The following is a 19,904-nucleotide window of genomic DNA, read 5'->3' as shown; positions in this document are numbered from 1 at the left end:
CTGCCCTGGCTGGTTTGGCTCAGTGGATAGAGCGTCGGCTTGTGGACTAAAGGGTCCTGGGTTTGGTTGCAGGCTCCTCCCCGGCCTGGGCTCTGGTCAGGGCTTGTGCAGGAGACAACCAATAGATGTGTTTCTCTCACATTGATATTTCTCTCTGTCTTTCCCTCTTCCATTCTCTCTAAAAATATCCTCGGGTGAGGATTAAAAAACAAAAACAAATAAGGATCTGGATTGAGAGTGGCTTTAAAAATGAAAGAACAATTGTAAACATAGGATAACAAAGAGAAATGAGAAAGACAACAGGTCTATCGTATTTCCAAGCAAGATACACAGCAAAGAGGAACATTTTGTTTCATAATGCTTTTATCGACCATACAGATTTCTCACCTGGTAGTGTTGAAGAGTCCAAATATCAGTGGGTTCTTATGGTCTCTGGTATGCAGCAGAAAAACATCCTCTGAAAAATTAAAGATCATTACATTACTTAGTATTTTTAGTCCTCTCTGCATGTGAAGAAAATCATTATAGATTGTATGATATACATTTTCATGTATAGCCAGCCATACAACAATGACCAAAGCACAACAGAGTGAAACACTTGGCTGTTCAGCATGACTTTGAGCTGAGCCTCAAGGAAGGACTAAGCAGCGCTACCTCTAAGCTAATGAGAGAATCTCTCTTTGGTCCTGTAACTCTGAAGAGCTGGCCAAAATGAAAAGAACAGAAACTTGCCCCTAGATGGTTTTCTCAGTGGTTAGAGTATCGGCCTTTGGACCAAAGGGTCACGGGTTTGATTCCCAGGCAAGGGCATGTACCTTAGTTGCAGGCTCAATCCCTGGCCTGGGTCAGGGTCAGGGCATGTGTGGAAGGTAAACGAACGAAGTATCTCTCTCATCTCTCTCACATTGATGTTTCTCTCTCTCCCCCTCCTCCCTCCCTTCCACTCCCTCTAAAAATCTATGGAAAAATATCCTCAGGTGAAGATTTAAAAAAAAAGAAAAGAAAAGGAAAGAACAGAAAGTTGCTCTCAGATAGAAGTCAAACACCGCAGGCTTTTCATCTGTGCTAGAGACAGTGAGGGTTATAGAGAGGCATATACATCAATGAGTTAAATTTAATTCTCCCAATATTTACCTAGTTCATCAAAATATGTATCAATTCCATTCAGTCCTGGTACTGAGCAAACCAGTCTTGCTTTTAGGAAAGTGCTCCACTTATTCACCAGTATTCTCTGGCCTCCCACATCATTCTGTGAAAAAAAGCAAAAAAGCAGGTAAGTGGGTACCTAAAGAGCTTTTAGCAACACCAGATTTTGCATTATTAAACACACATGTAGATTTTTCCTTTACTGTGGAAAATTTAGCATAAACTTCAAATAACAGATGCAATTCCCCATAAAACTTTTTTTTTTTTTTTTTTTTTTTTTTTTTTAGGTTTGCTCATTCTACCTGGTCAGTGTAGTTTCACTTTGGTCCTTTAAATATACTTTATAAGTATTAAACAATGTTAATAGAGCAATGTCTCCTAAATAAAGTAGTGGCTTTTATATACAGTAATCTTTATTATTTTATTGAGAAATAAACAACTTATCTCATAAATATAGAAGCATACATTCCTTTCTCTTCTTTAAGAATGAGAACTTCAAATATACACACATAAACACAAACACAATATATAATATACTGTATACAATATATAATATACTGTATACTTTATATTGTATATTATATATACAATATAATATACTGTATACAATATATAATATACTGTATACTGTATATAATATACTGTATACTGTATACATATGATGTATGTACACAACATACATCATATGTATACAGTGACATATATACAAATCTCTTCTTAAATATACTCATTAAATATCTTCTTAAATATCAGAGTACCTTCACGTGTGCAATATTATTAGCATTGTCTCGATAATATTGCTACTTCAATTGGTTTTAAATGTTCTCAATCTATTTGAAATCCCAACAAACTACAGATATTTTTTTTCTACAGAATCAACCAACTGCATGGTTGAAACATACTTATGTAAATTGTTTAGAGTGTAGACTAAGAAAATTAAAAATACTTTGCTTAAATTAATTTTTTTAAATGGAGCTCAAACTTCCATGAGGGAAGAAATACAGCTTAATTACGGACTATTTCTTTAGTATGGCTTTGAAAATGGGGAAATTATACAAAATGCAAAGCTCTCCTAAGAGAACACTTTCACTAACTATGAAAAATAAAGATTAGATTGTAAATATAAATTTTAGGCAGCCCACAAAATAGTGCAAAACATTTTAAAGTAGAAACCTACTATAACATTAACAAAGCCCTGACCACAAATTGAAATAAGCAAGCTTAATGAGAGAGATGCACTTCGCACCATGCACAGTCGCCCCACTCTGGTGTAAATTGCATGGGCATTGTTTTCCGCCTCCAGGGCCTTCTCAGTAAAAAAGAAATACACTTTGTTGTCATCTCGATCTTCATTGTCAGGAATCATATATGAACCTACGAATTTGGGTTCTATAGAAGGAAAAAATAAAAGAAAATTGAAATAGTTATTACGGCTAAATAAGTTATTTTAATCAATTATATATCACATGAAAGCTTTACCTTTCATTATTTATGAAGAAATAAAATATTTTCCTTGAAATTTTATATTAAACACTAAAAATCATGTAGATATCTCCATTTTATTTGCAATAAAAAGTTGTTTGTTTGTTTTAAATTAGAGAACAATTTAATTGGAAAATAAAAGAGTCAAGGTGAAAAAAAATTTGAACACCGTACATTATAGACTTGTAATGCATTCAGAGGACAGATTGGCAGCACCATGATGGTAGCCTCCATAAATAATTTCTTCTCCAGACATATAAAAAGTGAATGTAAATATATGTAAAATATTTTAGTGAATAAGTCTTTTTTTAAATTCATAAACTATATAGTAGTCTAGTTCATGGAAGACCATATTAATGCTAAGATAGAAATTTTGAGTTTTTGTGTTTGTGGTATAAAAGATGTTAGTGAATTGCCCAGCTGGCGTGGTTCAGTGATTGAGCATAAACCTATGAACCAGGAGGTCACTGTTCAATTCCCAGTCAGGGCACATGCCCAGGTTGTGGGTTCGATTCCCAGTGCAGGAGGTAGCTGATCAATGATTCCCTCTCATTGTTGATGTTTCGATCTCTCTCTCCCTCTCCTGTCCTCTCTGAAATCAATAAAATAAATAAATAAAAATAAAAGATGTGAGTGAACTTTGATTGATATGGTAGGTCAAATATTTTAATAATAACATGATGCCAATAATGCTATGCACTTTAAACCTTAATAAAAAGGCTGAAAGCAATGAAAACACTCACCATAAAGTGACATTTTAATCTCTTGGTGTACCAGTGTGCCAAAATATTCCTTACAAATAATTCTGTGTGAATGAATGGCTAGTGATTTTCCTAACATTTTGTTTCTCTCCAAAGTGCAATGTAATCCAATTAAAACAAGCAAAGCAATCAAGTCATCCAAAATAATACCAATTGATAAATCAACTTATTGGGTAAAAAGTTTTACTTTTCATATATTTGCTTTATTTTCTCCATTTCAATCCTGATTTCTAAAAACTGCTATAAATGTAATTCAGATTTATAATATAGGCAAATCATTTGATATAAAACAATTTACACATATCATATATAATATTTTAATTCACAAATATCACTAATTTAAAAAAATACTAAATTTTAAAAATCCTAAAATCTATAAATTACATTTGGAGTTATTTTCATCACAATGGCAAATTGCCCATGAGTTCTGGACTTATGTTCAACTAGGGGCCCGGTGAACGAAATTCATGCATTTTGCGGGGAGGGGGCGGTCCCTCAGCCCAACATGCACCCTCTCCAATCTGGGAGCCCTCAGGGGATGTCCCACTGACAGCTTAGGCCCACTCCCTGTGATTCTCTGCTCTCTGAGGACCTGCCTGCTTGATGCCACTGCAGGCCCTGGTGTCTGCTCTCTGTGGGGGCTCTGCAGAGGACTACTTGCCCCTGGCTGCCATGGCCAGGGGCAAGCAGGGCCCTGCTGTCTCCTCCCCCACAGTCTGTTCACTCGCTGTGGGGGACGTTCCTGCCCTGCCCCCAGATGCTCGGTGCCTGTGTGCATAGGCCCGGAGTGGCTGGGGGCGTTCCGGGACCCCAGTCGCTCTGGGCCTATGCATGGGCCTACAGGCTCAGAGCGGCCTGGCTCCTGAGGACGCCTGTCCCCACGACCCAGGCTGCTTGGCGCCTGTGTATGCAAATTAACCCTGCATCTTTTTTTTGGGTTAATTTGCATACACACTCCTGATTGGCTGATGGGCCTCGCAAAGTGACAGTCAATTTGCATCTTTCTCTTTTATTAGTGTATATTCTGATTGACATACTCTTTTCTCCTCAAACCTACCTTTCAACAGGCGCTCATCATCATGCTCGGTGCGGATATGGGCCAGTCGCCCCATGCTCCGGAAGATGGCAGCGTCTCTGCCCCAGTAGTCACTGTAGAGTCCAGCAAACAGTTCACTGCCTACATGGAAACATCGGTGAAAAAGGAGTCAGTGCCTGTTTCTGGATCCGAGGGCCATGTGTAAGCCACAATTACATTAAACCTCATTAGGTTTACTATGAACACAGCCTTGTGAAATTGTTATTGTTAAGGGCATGCATGCTATAGTCAGTCTGTCAGTTTCCATCCTGACTCTGCCACTTACCAGCTGTTTGAGCTTGGGTAAGTTGTTTAACTTCTCCGTTTCCTCATTTATAAATGGAAATAGCACTCAAAAGGGTTAAAAGAGTAAAAGAGTAACTGGCACATGCTAAGACCTGCATGAGCATTTCATAAATATCCTGGTTTGATCTTATTTTACTAAACTTCTTTTAACCTTCGTATCATCACGTTATTATATTATTAATTATTATTATTATTATTATTATTATTATTGGTATTATATGTGAGTCAGCTAACTCAAATCCATTTTTTTAAACAAGAAATTGTTTCCATCAACATGATTTTAATGTGGAAACTGCAAAGTCTGACAAAGTTGTATATTATCCAACTAGTTGCCATTTAATTTGTACGTTTGTTGCTTAGATAGTAAAGCTAGAGAGTTCTTAATTTAACCGATCAGTCGACATAATGAATGAAGTTAGCTGCGACATGTGGTGGAGGTTGCAGACTTAAAATCAGACTGAGGAATACATAAATGTATGCAGTATCTCAGGAAATGACAATGTGTCTTTGGAGATAGCCAGAAAGAAAGACATTCAAATAGCTTATGAGATGAAAAAGAAAAAGTTCAACAACCAGAAAAATAACATAAGGGTATAACTGGAACCCCAGAAAGACCAACACCTCTCAAGCCTAAGGACGAGGAGTCCTCTTTTTCCAAAGTGACAGCAAAAGGTAATCCTTGTGCTCATCCCTGATGCCAGAGGCTTGGTCTGGGCCTCTGCAACCATGATGCCCTTAATCTCTGACTAAGAAGCAACTGATAGCAGTAGATCACTGGAAATAGCCACCTCAATGTAGGGTGCTCAAATTATTTTCTTAGTGAGTGTCATGTAACTCTGGTCAGGTATAAAAACACAGAGATGATGAATACACTACACTTAAAGTATTAATGCTTTTCTGTTAAATTTGGAATGTGTTCACATGGCATTTAAAGTGCCTTAAAATTTAACAGAATTTAAATGAACTCTATTTCCAGTTTCACACATGTTAGCTGTATATTCAATTTTAGAATTTGAATTATTTAAGGAACAGGTACAAAAAGTTGACCCAAGTATGTAAACAAAGTTTGCAAGAATTTGAGTGTCACATTCATAAATTTACAATAAAATTTACATAATGTAAAATTTACTTTTTTTTTTCAAGGTGAATGCTTTAAAACTTAAAAAAAACTTAAATAGCTTAAATATATTTGTAAGATTTGAGAAGTAATCAACTGAGTTATAAATGGGACACTTTGCAAGGAAGTTCATTTTCAACTTGAGTTAACTAATCTACTCTTTAAAAAATAAAGATTTTTGTTATACCAGATTTAGAAATAGAATAATGAGATATAAATTGAATTCAAAGACTTAAGACAAATAAGTTTTTAGAAATTTAATTATAATAAACTGTTTCATTTACAAAAAAGAGAAGTAACTATGTTTTACTGTTCTCAAAATTCACTACGGATACTTAAAAACTATATAGAATATAAATACAGGTTTCCCACAAAAAAAATTACTTTTAAACTATACATACTATTTAAAAGAAAAAGAGAGAGAGAGAGAAGCAACCGGGGTAAAACATTAATAATTGGTAAATCAAGGTAAATGGCATACAGTTATAAATCTTATTCCTCTTTGAATTTTTCTTTGTATTTATATTTTTTCAAGATAACAAGTTTCATAAAACAAGTTTCAAATTTAACAGAAACACTGATTGAGTTTACCCTGTATGCTGAGAGGTATTCTAAGAAAAAGTGAAAAACAAAGATGCTTTTAATCTAGACTTAAGAAAATATAAATTGATGGAGAAAATTCTATCAAAACTGTTATTTAGCCCAGGCTGGTGTTGCTAAGTGGTTAGAGCATTGGCCTGTGCACTGCAGGGTTGAGGGTTCGATTCCCAGTCATGAGCTTCAGTACCTGGGTCGCAGGTTGGATCCCCAACCCCACTTGGGGCACCTGCAGAAGGTAACCAATCTATATGTCTCTCTCACACCTCTCTCTCTCTCTCTCTTCTCTCTCTCTCTCTCTCTCTCTCTCTCTCTCTCTCTCTTCTCCAACCTTCCTCCCTCCCTTCCACTCTCTCTAAAAAATCAATGAAAAAATATCCTTGGGTGAGGATTAACAACAACAATAACAAAAACAACAAAAAGAAAAACTCCAACTCTCTTATTTAAACATGTTCTTTGGTAATAGAAGGGGGAAGCAAGCAACATAATTTATGTCAAAGTAACTAGTGCTGTCTTCCCCAGAAACTTTAAATCCAAAAGTGAAGAGGAAGTATTTTGAGATGAAATGCATTCAGTGGTGAGGGATATGAAGCATACGTGGGATTCTGCACTCCTTGAACGTGGATAAGAGCCCTGCTGAATTCATTAAAAGGCCTTGGGGATCATCATCTTTATGGCATTAATGAATGAGGTGACCATAAAAGAGTTAACTATTGAACCTCCAGAGTGAGAAATTTTTTGATGTAGCTTGTTTCTAATTATTGTACTTGATTACATTTCTCATCTACCCAATTTCCCTTTTTGGTATCCAGATAAGGAAAAGATTCTCCTTTCGTATCTTATTATCAATGTCAAGCCTCTGATATCAGTGACATCAGGGATGAGCACACGGATTACCTTTTGTTGTCACTTTGGCAAAAGAGGACTCCCAGTCCTTAGGCTTGAGAGGTGTTGGTCTTTCTGGGGTTCCAGTTATACCCTTATGTTATTTTTCTGGTTGTTGAACTTTTTCTTTCTCGTCTCATAAGCTATTTGAATGTCTTTTTTTCCGGCTATCTCCAAAGGCCATTTTTTAAAATTTTCCTAAATGTAATTTATTTTTCTAATATGGACTGGGCTGAATGTTTAATGTATAAGGAAAACAAGCTTTATTAAAAATCCTGAGTTTTCTATTTCATAAGTTTTAAATATTTGATTTAATTTCCTAAAATATTCCTAGAACTTTCATACCTGAAGTTGTTGGTATTATGGGAAACTAATCTTTATATTAGTTCACGTCAATTTTATTGTACTCAGCCCAATTTCGGACATTGTTTCAAAGTTCTACTTTGAAAAAAGATTAAGTAAATTCCACAAAGTTCACAAACAAGTACCTCTTAGAGCCACTAGATGGCAACCCTATGATACCAAATAATACTATATTCTGGGCAGGTTTTCTGCACAAAGGAATAAAAGATGATATATTACCACTTTTACCCAATTTCCCTTTTTGGTATCCAGATAAAGAAAATAGTTTGTGAATAACTCGAATAACACAATATGAACTGTATGACTTAAACTTCAAAGAGGTTAAACAGGTGTTCAAATCTATATGCTGTGTAAACTGAACCAAATGTGTTTCTACCAGGAATATTAGATTTTTCTCTGAAGGAAAAGATTCTCCTTTCGTATCTTATTATCAATGTGAAGAACAAAATAAATCCATAGTAATAGATGATAATGATATTTGGTCAAATACTCCCCTAAGAAAAAATAAGCACTCTAACGAAAAATAATAAATTAGAATAAAGGTTTAGGCACTAATGTTACCTAACAGTAATTAAATGAGCAAAAGTACTCACCATCATTATAATTAATACTATTTATAATAAATATACTGTCTCCAGTTGAAAACTTTACTTTACAACTATAACAATTTGGTATAGTTTAGAGAAAATCTGTGAGTGAATATGTAGTTATTTTACTGAGAGCAAAAGTAACATCTGGATTAATCATATTTTCATGAGTTAAAAAGGAAATAATGCCATCTAAATAGTAAAACAGATTTTAGAGTTTCAATGATAATATCAGAACTACCCAAGTTTTTGGTGTCCTGTGTCTATAGAGACATGATATTTAATAACTATTAGCTTAGCCCAAAAACTGGTATATAATCTATCTTGATACTCTGAATATATATATAACCACTTGATTTTTATGCCATATATTATTTTTCATTGTTAGAAAAATATGAGCTTCTGTTGGTAACTGATGTTTCGTTGATTTTAGGTGCTCAGGTGTGGTTATAATTAAAAAATAAAACACATCTGCAGGGTATTTTGACAGGTGAATGTCACTTATCATTGTCATGCTCAACAATAGTCTCTATGTACAGATACAAGAAATCTGGCAAACTAAGCCTCCAGCTCGAAATCTGCTGTTTGACCTTGGCAAAACCATTCAATGTCTAATGGTCTCAGTATCTGTAGGATCAGAGAGATCTACATGTGATTTCTTGAGCCTGCTAAGCTTTTACGGTCTCTCTGCTGCACACCCTCCTCCCCCGTTTTTGTTTTGTGTTGTTGTTTTTTTGCCTGAAATTCTTCACCTCTTTTCCCACTTCTCCTCCTGTTTACCTGGCTATTGCCCACTTTCTTCCTTAATCCTTCCATGACCAAACTTTTGTTAGTACCATCTTAGCTTCGTATCATCATAGCCCCATGCCTATTTCCATCATATTGCTTTCTGACTATATTTTATTTAACTCCCTATATGTTTGACATTATGCCTCACTAGAATGCAGACTTCTTGATATGTCTTATATATTCTTTTGTCCCCAGTACCTTGCACTGTGTCTGGAATACAGAAAATACTCTATAAACATTTGTTGAATCAGTGAATGGCATAATCCTGTATAATAAAAGCCTAATATGCTAAATGTTCAACCGTTTGTTCCGCCGTCTGACCAGTCACTATGATGTGCACTGACCACTAGAGGGCAGATGCTCCGACTGGTAGGTTAGCTTGCTGCTGGGGTCCAGCCAATAGGGACAAGATGAGACGGGCCCGACACTCCCTGGAGCCCTACTGCAGTCCCTCCCTGGCCTCTAAAATATTTATTCTAATTAATTTCCTTTCAATGTGCATGAATCCATGCACCAGGCCTCTAGTGAATTAATAAATGAATATATCCAAACCTCTTTAGGTGTTTAAATAAGGAAAGCTATGAAATACAATAAGAAAAACTCAGGATAACATTCTGATTTTTCAAAACTGCATCAGGGGGAAATATCAAAAGAAAAAACTATTAGGAATTTATATGAGTTAGAGTTTTTCCTTGAATTTTTGCTCCTCAAGAGACCTTGTTATTTAATTATTTTAATTCATGAATATAAGGATTCTATTTTCTTCTATTACTTGTTCCCAATACTTTCAGCCCCCTAAAAAACTGTGTCTACACTAAATTGTTTATATGAAAAAATGATACAGTTATCGACTCTTGGCAATATATAGAAACAATTCCACTGTACATAATTATAAGTTGAAATGCATAATTAAAATACTTTTGTATATAATACTTTTCTTATAATACAAACTCTATTTGAAGTTTTAGTTAAGAGTATTGCATTGCCTTAATATTTTATGGAACTTTCCACTTGCTTAGGGACTTTTTAATCAGCCAATTGGAGACTTTATTCACCAGATTGAAAATAACGATCTCAGTTGTTTAGTGAGAAAAATTCACAGTAGTTTCTCAAGCCCTTCTTATCTTCTTATGGTTTACTTAAGCATTTCTTCTATTTATGCTGTAAATGTCTCCAAATCTAATGTGAAATACATTTGCCTCATGGAAAGCACATGGCTAAAGACTGATTTAACTGCCTCATTTCATAACTGAACTATATAATTTTGTTAGAAAATTATTCTACTTTAGATGCACTATTTTGCAGAATGACTATGACATGCGTAACTGCAAACAGAAACAAAACACACTCGGGAAGATAAATACGGGTAAAAATGATCCACATAATCCATCATCCCAGTTCCCCCTCAATATTGCTTAGAATGCTGAAAGAAACGGGAAAGAATGTGTTGTGTTTTGCTTTTAGTTATGTAGTTGCTGTTTGGGCTTTTTGTTTGTCTTGTTTTGGCAGATCACCAGCACGAGCTATCAGTGTTAAGAAGGTGGTTCCTGAGGCCTGAATGAAGAAGGGAAATGTTCTGAGCCTCTTCATTGGCATCTGCCAGCACCCAAGGCAGTGCCCTGAGATTTCTTGGTGGCAAACCGGTGAGATTGACACTGACACGGTCAAACGAGATCCCTAAGGGAGAGAATGTCAGTGGGGAATTGAGGGGTCGAACTTCTTTTCTTCTAACTTTCTATTTTGTTTTGAAGAAACCTTAAGCAAAGTATTCAAATAGTTCCTTGGGGACTAACAGTTATGGCCAGAAGCAACAGTAAGCATGTGGATAACTGGCATTCTGCCAAATCTGAGAGCAGCAGTCTGTGATAAGAAATTACAGATATTCTTTAGGGATAGAGACATGGTAAGGGAGTAACTTTAAGTCTCAGTTTCTATAAAGTTGCAATGAATTCAAGACACAAGCCAGCACGTTCACTTGTTACAATTATAGAGGCTGTAATTAAGAAGGCATATTTTACCTTCATTTAATTTTTTAAATTTATTTTTCTATAGTATTAAGTTATATTTTGTGGGAAGAGGATCCATTTATAACTCTGCTCTGAGTTATATTTAAACTAAACATTTATTTGTAAAAAAAAAAAAGATTTAATGATATTAAGAGCTTGAAATAATCACTTAATTTTCCCCTGCATGTATTCTAACTCCCTTTCATTCAATCAACATCTATCATTAATTGACAGAATTTGTAATGAGGAGACATATTCACAAAAGTCTCATAATTACAGATAAAAGTGCAGGAAGAAAATTTCAGTGGCTGTAAACTTTTGTCGATTTATTTCCTGAAAATAGTAATATAGGACAAAAAAAACATAAAAAGAAAATGTTAGTGACTGTGACATATTTTATTAGTGGTTACTTGTTGAAATAATTTTCAGTAAGTCTTTAATTTAAGGAGTATCTTAAAAATATCCCAACCACAAAGCTCATACTTTCAAAGCAAAGTGGTGTTAAAAAGTACATGGCAAATTACAGTGGTCTGTCTATTCCCCCCAAACTAGTAACATGTAACATGAATGTTAGTACACCTCAGGTGTGGTAGGTATTAAGTTATGCCTGGAACTGGCAATACAAATCTAGCTCAGAATGAAATGTGTTAAAAACATGGTAATAGAACAGACAAGGCAAAATACAAGGGAAATCATAAAGTTACCGAAGATGTTATCAACATAATAAGGAGGATATTGCAACAATGCATCATATGTCATTGATTTAAAGAGTCAGCTCTTATTTTTCCTTCTGGCCAAAATAACATGTAACATACAGAAAATGTCTCCTGAATTTTAATACCGTGAGTTACCAAACCTACCAATTTAGTAGCAGGTAAAATACTAAGTATCTTTGGATGATTTGAAAGGTATAGGCAAGTGATGTAGCAATTCATTTACTAAATATTCATTGTTTCAACAATCTTTTACAAACCAGGTTCTACTGTCTTGTATACTTAAAACTACTTTAAATATAATATTAGTAATCACAGGAAGGTATAAATGTGGTTAAACATTTAGAAATATTACTCCTAAGATAGGAACTTATACGCCACCAAAATAAATTATATTAATACTGATTTTTGAAGAGTAACCCTAATTAATAGATAATTTCATTTTTCATGTTGATTGGTTTCTGAACATACAGAACATAGCTCAATAAGGAGCTTGTTTTACACTTTAACTTCTGTTTCACATAGAATCATTACAAGTTATTAACATCTTACTAGTAAATTAAATTACAAGTTTAATGAAAATGTATTTGTTAACTTGTTTCACCTAGCAAATAATCTTCATTCTTTATTCAATTTTACAGTAAGATTTTACTCCATGTCAATGGAATCTAAGGTAAGTGAAATAAGAAATGTATCTAAAATTAAGAAATTATAAAAATGTCTCTGATTTGCAAGCACATTTTTTTTTCTTTGAGAGCCTTGGTAGTTTTAGGAGTTTTGCTACAAATTCAAGTTGTTGTTTTTTCTTATTATGAAAGTATATCTTAATGTGAGCAGGCATTATATGTTAAGTTTGACTATGACTTACAAAGAAACAAAGAAGGAGCAATGGTCTAAAGATGGTCATCGTTTTGCTAGAGTCTTGTCCTAACCCATCAGCAGAGAACATGTGTGGTCAGAAAACACCACATTAATGCATTCTTTCCCTGACAGAGTAAGCTACCTTGAGCTTGCCAAATTCCAACACAGGTAGCTCCATTTTCTTCCAGCCCAAATTCCTGCTGCTTTTTCAATTAGGTAAGTTATTTCTACTTCCCCTCTTTTTAAAGAGTTGCTGGCTGACATAGGTTATCAGGTTTCCATCCCAGTGGCTGCTGCATTTCCACAGTGAGTGAATGATCTCTCAGAGGTACTTTGGGATGAAAGCTAGTGGATAAAATGTGAAGAATTATATTTTTATTTCTTCTCTTTGGAGGGATTATTCTATAACTTTCATGTTTAGCTTGGAGGGCCCTTATGATTTGATTTCTCTTCTGAAGAAGTGAAACAGCCACCCAGACGGTAAGCATTTCACATTTCAGCAGAGTGTAATTTGATTTGGAAGTTCAATGAAACTCACTTGGAAATGTCTCTCCAGTAATATTTCCCCTCTTAAAAAATTCGGTTTTAAATTTCTTGTTTCACGCATAAACAAGCTCCAGGGAGTCTGAATCGTGAGTGGCAAGGTGGGAAAAGAAATTACTTTGAACAATTTAAATAAATCATTAAAAATAAATGATGTTCTAATCATTGTAGGATTTCAATATACAATTGCTGTGTAACTTTTGACTTTCAATACCATTTGTAACATTCTTACAAGTAATATCCTAAAATTTATTTTGTTTGGTCGCTTCTTTAGGAACCCTAGTGAGTGTTCTATTCAGTCAATATTTATAGACGGTCTTTTCTGTACAAGATATTGTATAGTAAAATAAATGTGATAGTCTCTTTCATTCAGACAGTCAAATCTTAGATAGCTGCAGCTAGAAATCAATAAAACATTAGGAAAAATTGTATGAGTCTATCAAATGCATGTAATTAATTTTATGCTGCCAATCTACTAGGAATTTCTAATATTTATGGATCTGGCATTCTCATTCCTATGGTTTTGATTCCTACGAAGTCTGAATTGACATAGGCAACACTATTCCAATATTAAAAACCTCCCTTCCTCAATATTCTGTTTACTTACACATACCACACATGTATACACACACAGAGGTTAATAGAGGAACTCAATATATCTTAAAAATGTTTTCTTTACAATTTTATATTCTTTAAAAAATTACATCTCTTTATTCAAGCCCCCGAGGAACTTAATTATTATGTGAAATTCTCATCTTACAGCTCTTTCAAATTGTGAAGCTGGAGTAGATGAAACTTTCCCTATTAATTAAAGCTAACATAAGATGGAGACGTGTAGGGAGTGAGATGTAAGGCCCATCAAAATCAATTGTCTGGGATAAGTTCAGGCAACACATAGTCTGTAGAATGCACAGAAACATACGATATTTTGATTAATCATCAATTTTACCATTTATTTAAAACTAGCTTTCCCGTTGCAGGAAAAATCCTGCAATAGGATTTCCTGCTGCACTCTACCCCGCCTCCGCTCCTCCCTTGTCGCCCGCCCCGCCTTCTCCTCCAGCCCGCCCATGTTTCCCTTCACCCTCGGCCCCGCCTCCGCTCCTCCCTTGTCGCCCGCCCTGCCTTCTCCTCCAGCCCACCTGAGTTTCCCTTCGCCCCCGGCCCCGCCTCCACTCCGCCCTTGTCGCCCGCTCCGCCCCGCCTTCTCCACCAGCCCGCCCGCATTTCCCTTTGCCCCCGGCCCTGACTTCGCTCCTCCCTTCTCCTCCCCCCCACCCCCCCCCCGGCTTGCTTGCTTCTTCGAAGCTTTACTCCCTTCTGCAGCTCTTGGCTTCTTTCGACGCTGTCTTGATATGCAAATTAGCCGCCATCTTTGTTGGGGTAAGTTGCATACTCGTCCTGATTGGTTGTGGGCGTGGCTTGGCTGGTGGGCGTGGCTTAGGTGTAGCAAAGGTGCGGTCAATTTGCATATTTGTCTATTATTAGATTAGATAGGAAGTCTCTGCATGTTTTTTACACATTCTCATTTTCTGCAAATAGGCTGGCCTTACATTAGCATGTAACTCTAAGTGTTGCAAATGACATAACAGGAATTTGTACATCGTTCTATACCTACAGTACATGAGAACCTCTCAACACTGAAAAATCAGAATGATCCCTAATAGCACCTATGTTACATGTCGGAGATCACCCTCTTCAATCTTACCATTGGGAACTCATCCATCTGTCTGTACCATCATAGTGCTGGAGTACTTTAACAAGTGTGCCACTTTAAACCCCAAATAGTATAAGAGAAAAATAATAGTATTGTGCTGTGTCTTAAGTAAGGTTCTTTATCGAATTAAATTGAATCAAACAGAAATCTACAGACATGGCCAGCTTATTCTATTACTCCAATGTGGACATTTAATGGTCATGTGAGCTGGTTGACTTCTATTGCTTACATTCTAGATTAACAGGAATTTTTATAAATAACTTGGAAGTTTTCAATTGGGATGACTTTCTGTTGAATTCTTCTGAAACAGAGAAAGGCACCAAGGAAAGACTATTAAAAGTTCCCATAAAATCATGGAAAAACTAAAATACTACAAAGAACTAACATAAGCTAAAATAGTTTCTCTAGCTAAATTTTTTATAAAATATTCATATAATTGCATTTTGAACAATACATGGTACAGTACAAAATATCTTATATCGGGTGTTAAGTGACAATTTGTGTTTTCAGAATGAGAGACACATACTTCAAAGCTGTTGCACTTATTTTACAGTCAAAATGGCTCAAGTTAGCATGACTTGAAGTTTAATATCATCACTCCCAGCTCAAACAGATAGATATGACAAAGCAACAGGCACAAGGAAATACCAAAAGAATACAGCTGACGTTTCAAAATCAGCAAGACTAGCATCTGATGTCTGCTGCAGCAATAATTACCAATTAAAGTGGAGATGAAGGAGGAGTTGGGATCAAAAGGACACCTGCCCCTTCCTCTCTCAGACCTGTGTGATTCCAGCTGAAACAGGGGATCCTTGAAAGAAAACCAAAAATACCATTATGTTTATACGAACTGTAGTAAGAATTGCTTACATAAGTATATTAACCTTAATTATTTACAAAACAGGTACTGTAAATAGGGCACTGGACAGTAACATCAAGTTATTTAGGAATTAACTGGGTTTTTACAAATAAATGCATTGGTTTTGCAGTCACATATGGGTTTTCTCACTCCTTCTAAAAAGTACAGGTGATGAAATGAATGAAATTAGTAGTTTTTATCACTTGACCAGAGAGTATTAGTTATTCTGAGATGTGTCAGTCAAATATTCCAAAGGAATGAAAACCTGCTGAAAAAAGGTCACTAATAAGAAGATTCAGTTATAAACATGGAAACGGGCTTTTATTCCACAAGACCATTATTGATTTTTTCGAATAGCCTGTAAAGGAAGTTAATAAAGATTTCCATCAATAATCTGAAATATTTATTTCCACTCATTTTTATTCTTCATCACATATTCTTTGTGTAGACATCTAAAACTTAATAATTTAGAGAATGATTACTGCATAATTGTTTGGATATATTCGTGTAAAGAAATGTCACACTATGAGCAATATTTCAGTCTGGCTTTACACAAATGAGGTATTGAAATCAATAGTTCCATGAAAAACTACTACTTTATTGGTTCCTATTGCAAGCACATAACCACAGAAATGTTCTTGGAATGTTCTCATATTTCAAAATTTCAGTAGAAGATTTTTTTTTATAGTTACTGTCCATTCATTGTGCTATAGATGGTTTGGATAAAAGAAATTTAGCTTGGGAAAATGACAATAACATTTAATATTGAAAATCTGGTAGAAAAAAAATTACAGTTGACCCTTGAAAAACATGGGGCTTGGGAGACCTACATCCCATCCTCCATGCAATTGAAAATCTACACAGAACTTTCTATAGTCAGTCCTCTGCATCCACAGATTCCCAACCACAGGCTGAAAATACAGTTGGTGCTTAATTTTTTAAAAAATCCAGGTATAGGTGGACCCGTTCAGTTCAAGCCTGGGTTATTCTAGGGCCAATTGCACTTTACAATAGAATATTGATGATCCTGCCCATTGTGGCGTGTATGAGTAGCCTTTCCCACATGTGAATCATGAACCTATAAACAATCCTAGATTCCTGAGTAACCTCTGGGAATTGCATGCATTTCTCACAAACTTGATCTTAACTTTCCTATCCACCCAATTACTCCACTTTATTGTTTCTATCCTGATGTTGCCATTCTGCTGGACATGCTTTCCTCTATCTCTCGATGATATCCTAAAATTGCCATTCTGACTCTGCCTTTCCAAAGCCTTTCTGGTAAATGCAGAGTTCACCTGTAACCCTCCAGTCATACCTTTGGAATTGAACGACAGCCTATAGAACAGATATGTCCTCTTAACCCAGAGTGTGACTAAACATATTTTAAGAAAAAAAAAGTGTTACCTATTTAGACACTTTACATAAATTATTAGATTGTAAGAATCCCAATAAATCATTTGAGATATTTTTGTGTTCACTTCCATACAGATAAAAATTTGCAATGACATGACAAGAAAACATTTGTTCAAATGAGATATAATTATTGGTCTACCCAGCTAATACCTATGCTGAAGGGCTTTCATTAAATCTGGGAAACATATTCATAGCATTACACAGAGGAGGAAGTGATCTAGTCTGGGACTATAACAATTGCTTGTCACTGTCACTATATAAACAGTTGGAAAAATAGGTAGGGTATACGTATGTTCTAATATAGTTAAATGTCCAAAGGCTTGGATATAAAGCTGTTTAAGGGATATACTGAACTTCTTTTTTTTTTATTGAGCTTTTGTCCCATGATTTTAGAACAGAGGCTTTCTTTACCTCCTTAAGCTGCATATGACTGAAAGATACACTGACCCAATTCACCTTAATTCCCTAGGACTCAATAGATTACGTTTGCAACTTTATTCAACTGAGGTGTGAAAATTGTTAAAAAGAAGTACAAAGAAAATATTTACCATACTGAGTAGTACTGATACCATGATGGAAAGCAGGCAAATTCCAAACTTTTATTGCTTTATTTTGCATAGATCAAGATAACTTCGAGATTAACTACAAATTCAAATCTAAAGTTTCTCACATTATTTTGAAAGTTCAATGTAGTCTTAAATGCAGTGTATAATTTAGTGCACAATCCAATAAAATACTAAAATGCGAGTAATATAATTTTCTTCCATGAAGTGGAATTTAGCAACCAAACCAACCAGAAAACTTGAGGCATGATGACACTGTCAATGACCCCAAAGGAATCAAGTTTATGGTTCAAGGACTGTGTAATGCTGGTGTTTAACCCTATTGAGAATGTTGGTCACGACTTACCCTGGCTTTCCATTATCTATGTTTTAACAGCTGGAATTTCTGCCTGAGTTATGTGGCTTAAATTTACAAGACATCACTAGCATTAACAGTGCGGGCTGTACTTTTTGTTTTGGTGTGATATGGAGACGTTTTTCAATAGATCTTCCTGTGCTTGAGAGAAAGCAGGACATATAGGTTACAAATGTTCACAGACATGTGTGCTTTTCAGAAAAAAAAAAATGTTTGTAAAGAAAAAATGGTATATCTTCCCAGGAGAATTTTCCCCTTTAGGCCTTGAGGAAAGTCCTCAGAACTCAGCAAGCCTATTTTAAGTTATTTTCAATAGGTGTGAGCCCCTGTATGTCAGGTGTTAAATACCAGTTAAACAAAATGAGAATTTCCCATCTGTGAGATGTCAAAAGTAAATTAGAACATTACAAATGCTGAAAAACAAATAATCACCTATTTTATTAGCTATTTCTAATGATTAGAGAAAAAGTAAAATATACAAGGCTCATACACATATATCTGTCAACAATGAAAACAAAACAAAGATGCAGTTTTGGTACATACATGTCTAAATAAATAACCATAATATGGACTTTATTTATTATTATTATTTTTAATCCTCACCCAAGGATATTTTCTCATTGATTTTCAGGAAGAGTAGAAGAGAGAGGGAAAGACAGAGAGAAATATTGAAGTGAGAGAAACACATTGATTGGTTGCCTCCCACAGGAGCCCCAACCAGGGCCCAGGCAGAGAAGGAGCCTGCAACCAAGGTACATGCTCTTGACCAGGATTGAACCCAGGAGCCCTCTGCTTGCAGGCCGACACTCTATCCACTGATCCAAACTGGCTAGGAACATAATATGCACTTTAATTCTTAATTGAATAGCTATTTAATAATCTGTGTCACAATTAAATTTTGAATATGATTTGCTTCTTTACCATTTTTTTTCACTTTTTTATGCCAAGCAATAAAAAAAATTATTAAAAAAATATTTGAAACATGCCATAAAGACTGAATAAACAAAGAGGGAAAAGGTACAAAAGGGGAATAAAGTTGTTAGTAATTGTTTTGCATTTTAATTTCTTTCGTTTTCATATTTTTTCTCTAAAAATAATACACTTTATTTTTAATGCTTTAAAATTTAGAAAGCACTCTTGATGAGTCCCACCATCCAATCAAAACTGAGTAGCACAATCTGATAGACTTTCTTTAAAAGTTCAATACATGATAATACCCATAGCTCTTTAACTACATTGTCCCTTTGGGAAAAGTGAATTCAATCTTCCTATGCTCTATAACACTAACTCTTACTTAATGGGAAAATGATGTTGAAAAATTATTTTACAGATATTCTCCAAGACTCTTCCAGGCAAAACTTCTCTCATGGACCATACTATGTATCTTTGCTGCATTATCCCCCACTGCATTGTGCTTATGTTCATATGAAGAATTCAACAAACACTCAAGAAGCCTATATGTGCTAAGTATTCAGTCAATATTGAATTTAAGAAGCATGATCCATACTACTTAATTTAAATCCCATAAAAATTAAGCAAAGAAACCTTTCTAATTGCCAATTTAACAAATAGCAAAGTCAAAATGAAAAGGTCACTAAAAATAATATATAATATAAAATGCCAAAAATTTTAGTGAATATAACTATGTATGCCTATTTTTTTGAACAGTTGTGAACATGCTATCCAGTACAGATATTTTAGGGTGAATTTGTAGAAAAAAGTGGTAGTAGTAATTACTTGTTCAACATAAACTTCTGATTTCC

The 19,904-nt window shown here is 35.1% G+C and overlaps 1 protein-coding gene across 8 annotated transcripts in view; it reads right to left on the bottom strand.

The window, feature by feature from the left end:
• Positions 1-19,904, bottom strand: part of SEMA3E (semaphorin 3E) — a 229,719-nt gene that overhangs the window by 47,460 nt on the left and 162,355 nt on the right. For all 8 annotated transcript variants that reach the window (XR_008558069.1, XM_054725976.1, XM_054725977.1 and 5 more), the window contains 5 exons: positions 15,666-15,759; positions 4,447-4,566; positions 2,393-2,535; positions 1,135-1,249; positions 388-457 (listed from right to left, as the gene is read on the bottom strand). Coding sequence is in view for 7 of the 8 variants with exons in the window: in XM_054725976.1 (XP_054581951.1) it covers positions 388-457; positions 1,135-1,249; positions 2,393-2,535; positions 4,447-4,566; positions 15,666-15,759 (542 nt within the window). In the remaining variant the exon portion in view is untranslated. The remainder of the gene's footprint in view (positions 1-387; positions 458-1,134; positions 1,250-2,392; positions 2,536-4,446; positions 4,567-15,665; positions 15,760-19,904) is intronic.

This window comes from Eptesicus fuscus, chromosome 14, assembly GCF_027574615.1.
Source record: "Eptesicus fuscus isolate TK198812 chromosome 14, DD_ASM_mEF_20220401, whole genome shotgun sequence".
NCBI lineage: Eukaryota > Metazoa > Chordata > Mammalia > Chiroptera > Vespertilionidae > Eptesicus > Eptesicus fuscus.
Note: the sequence above shows the minus strand (reverse complement) of the source record. Positions and strands in the feature narration are given on the sequence as shown.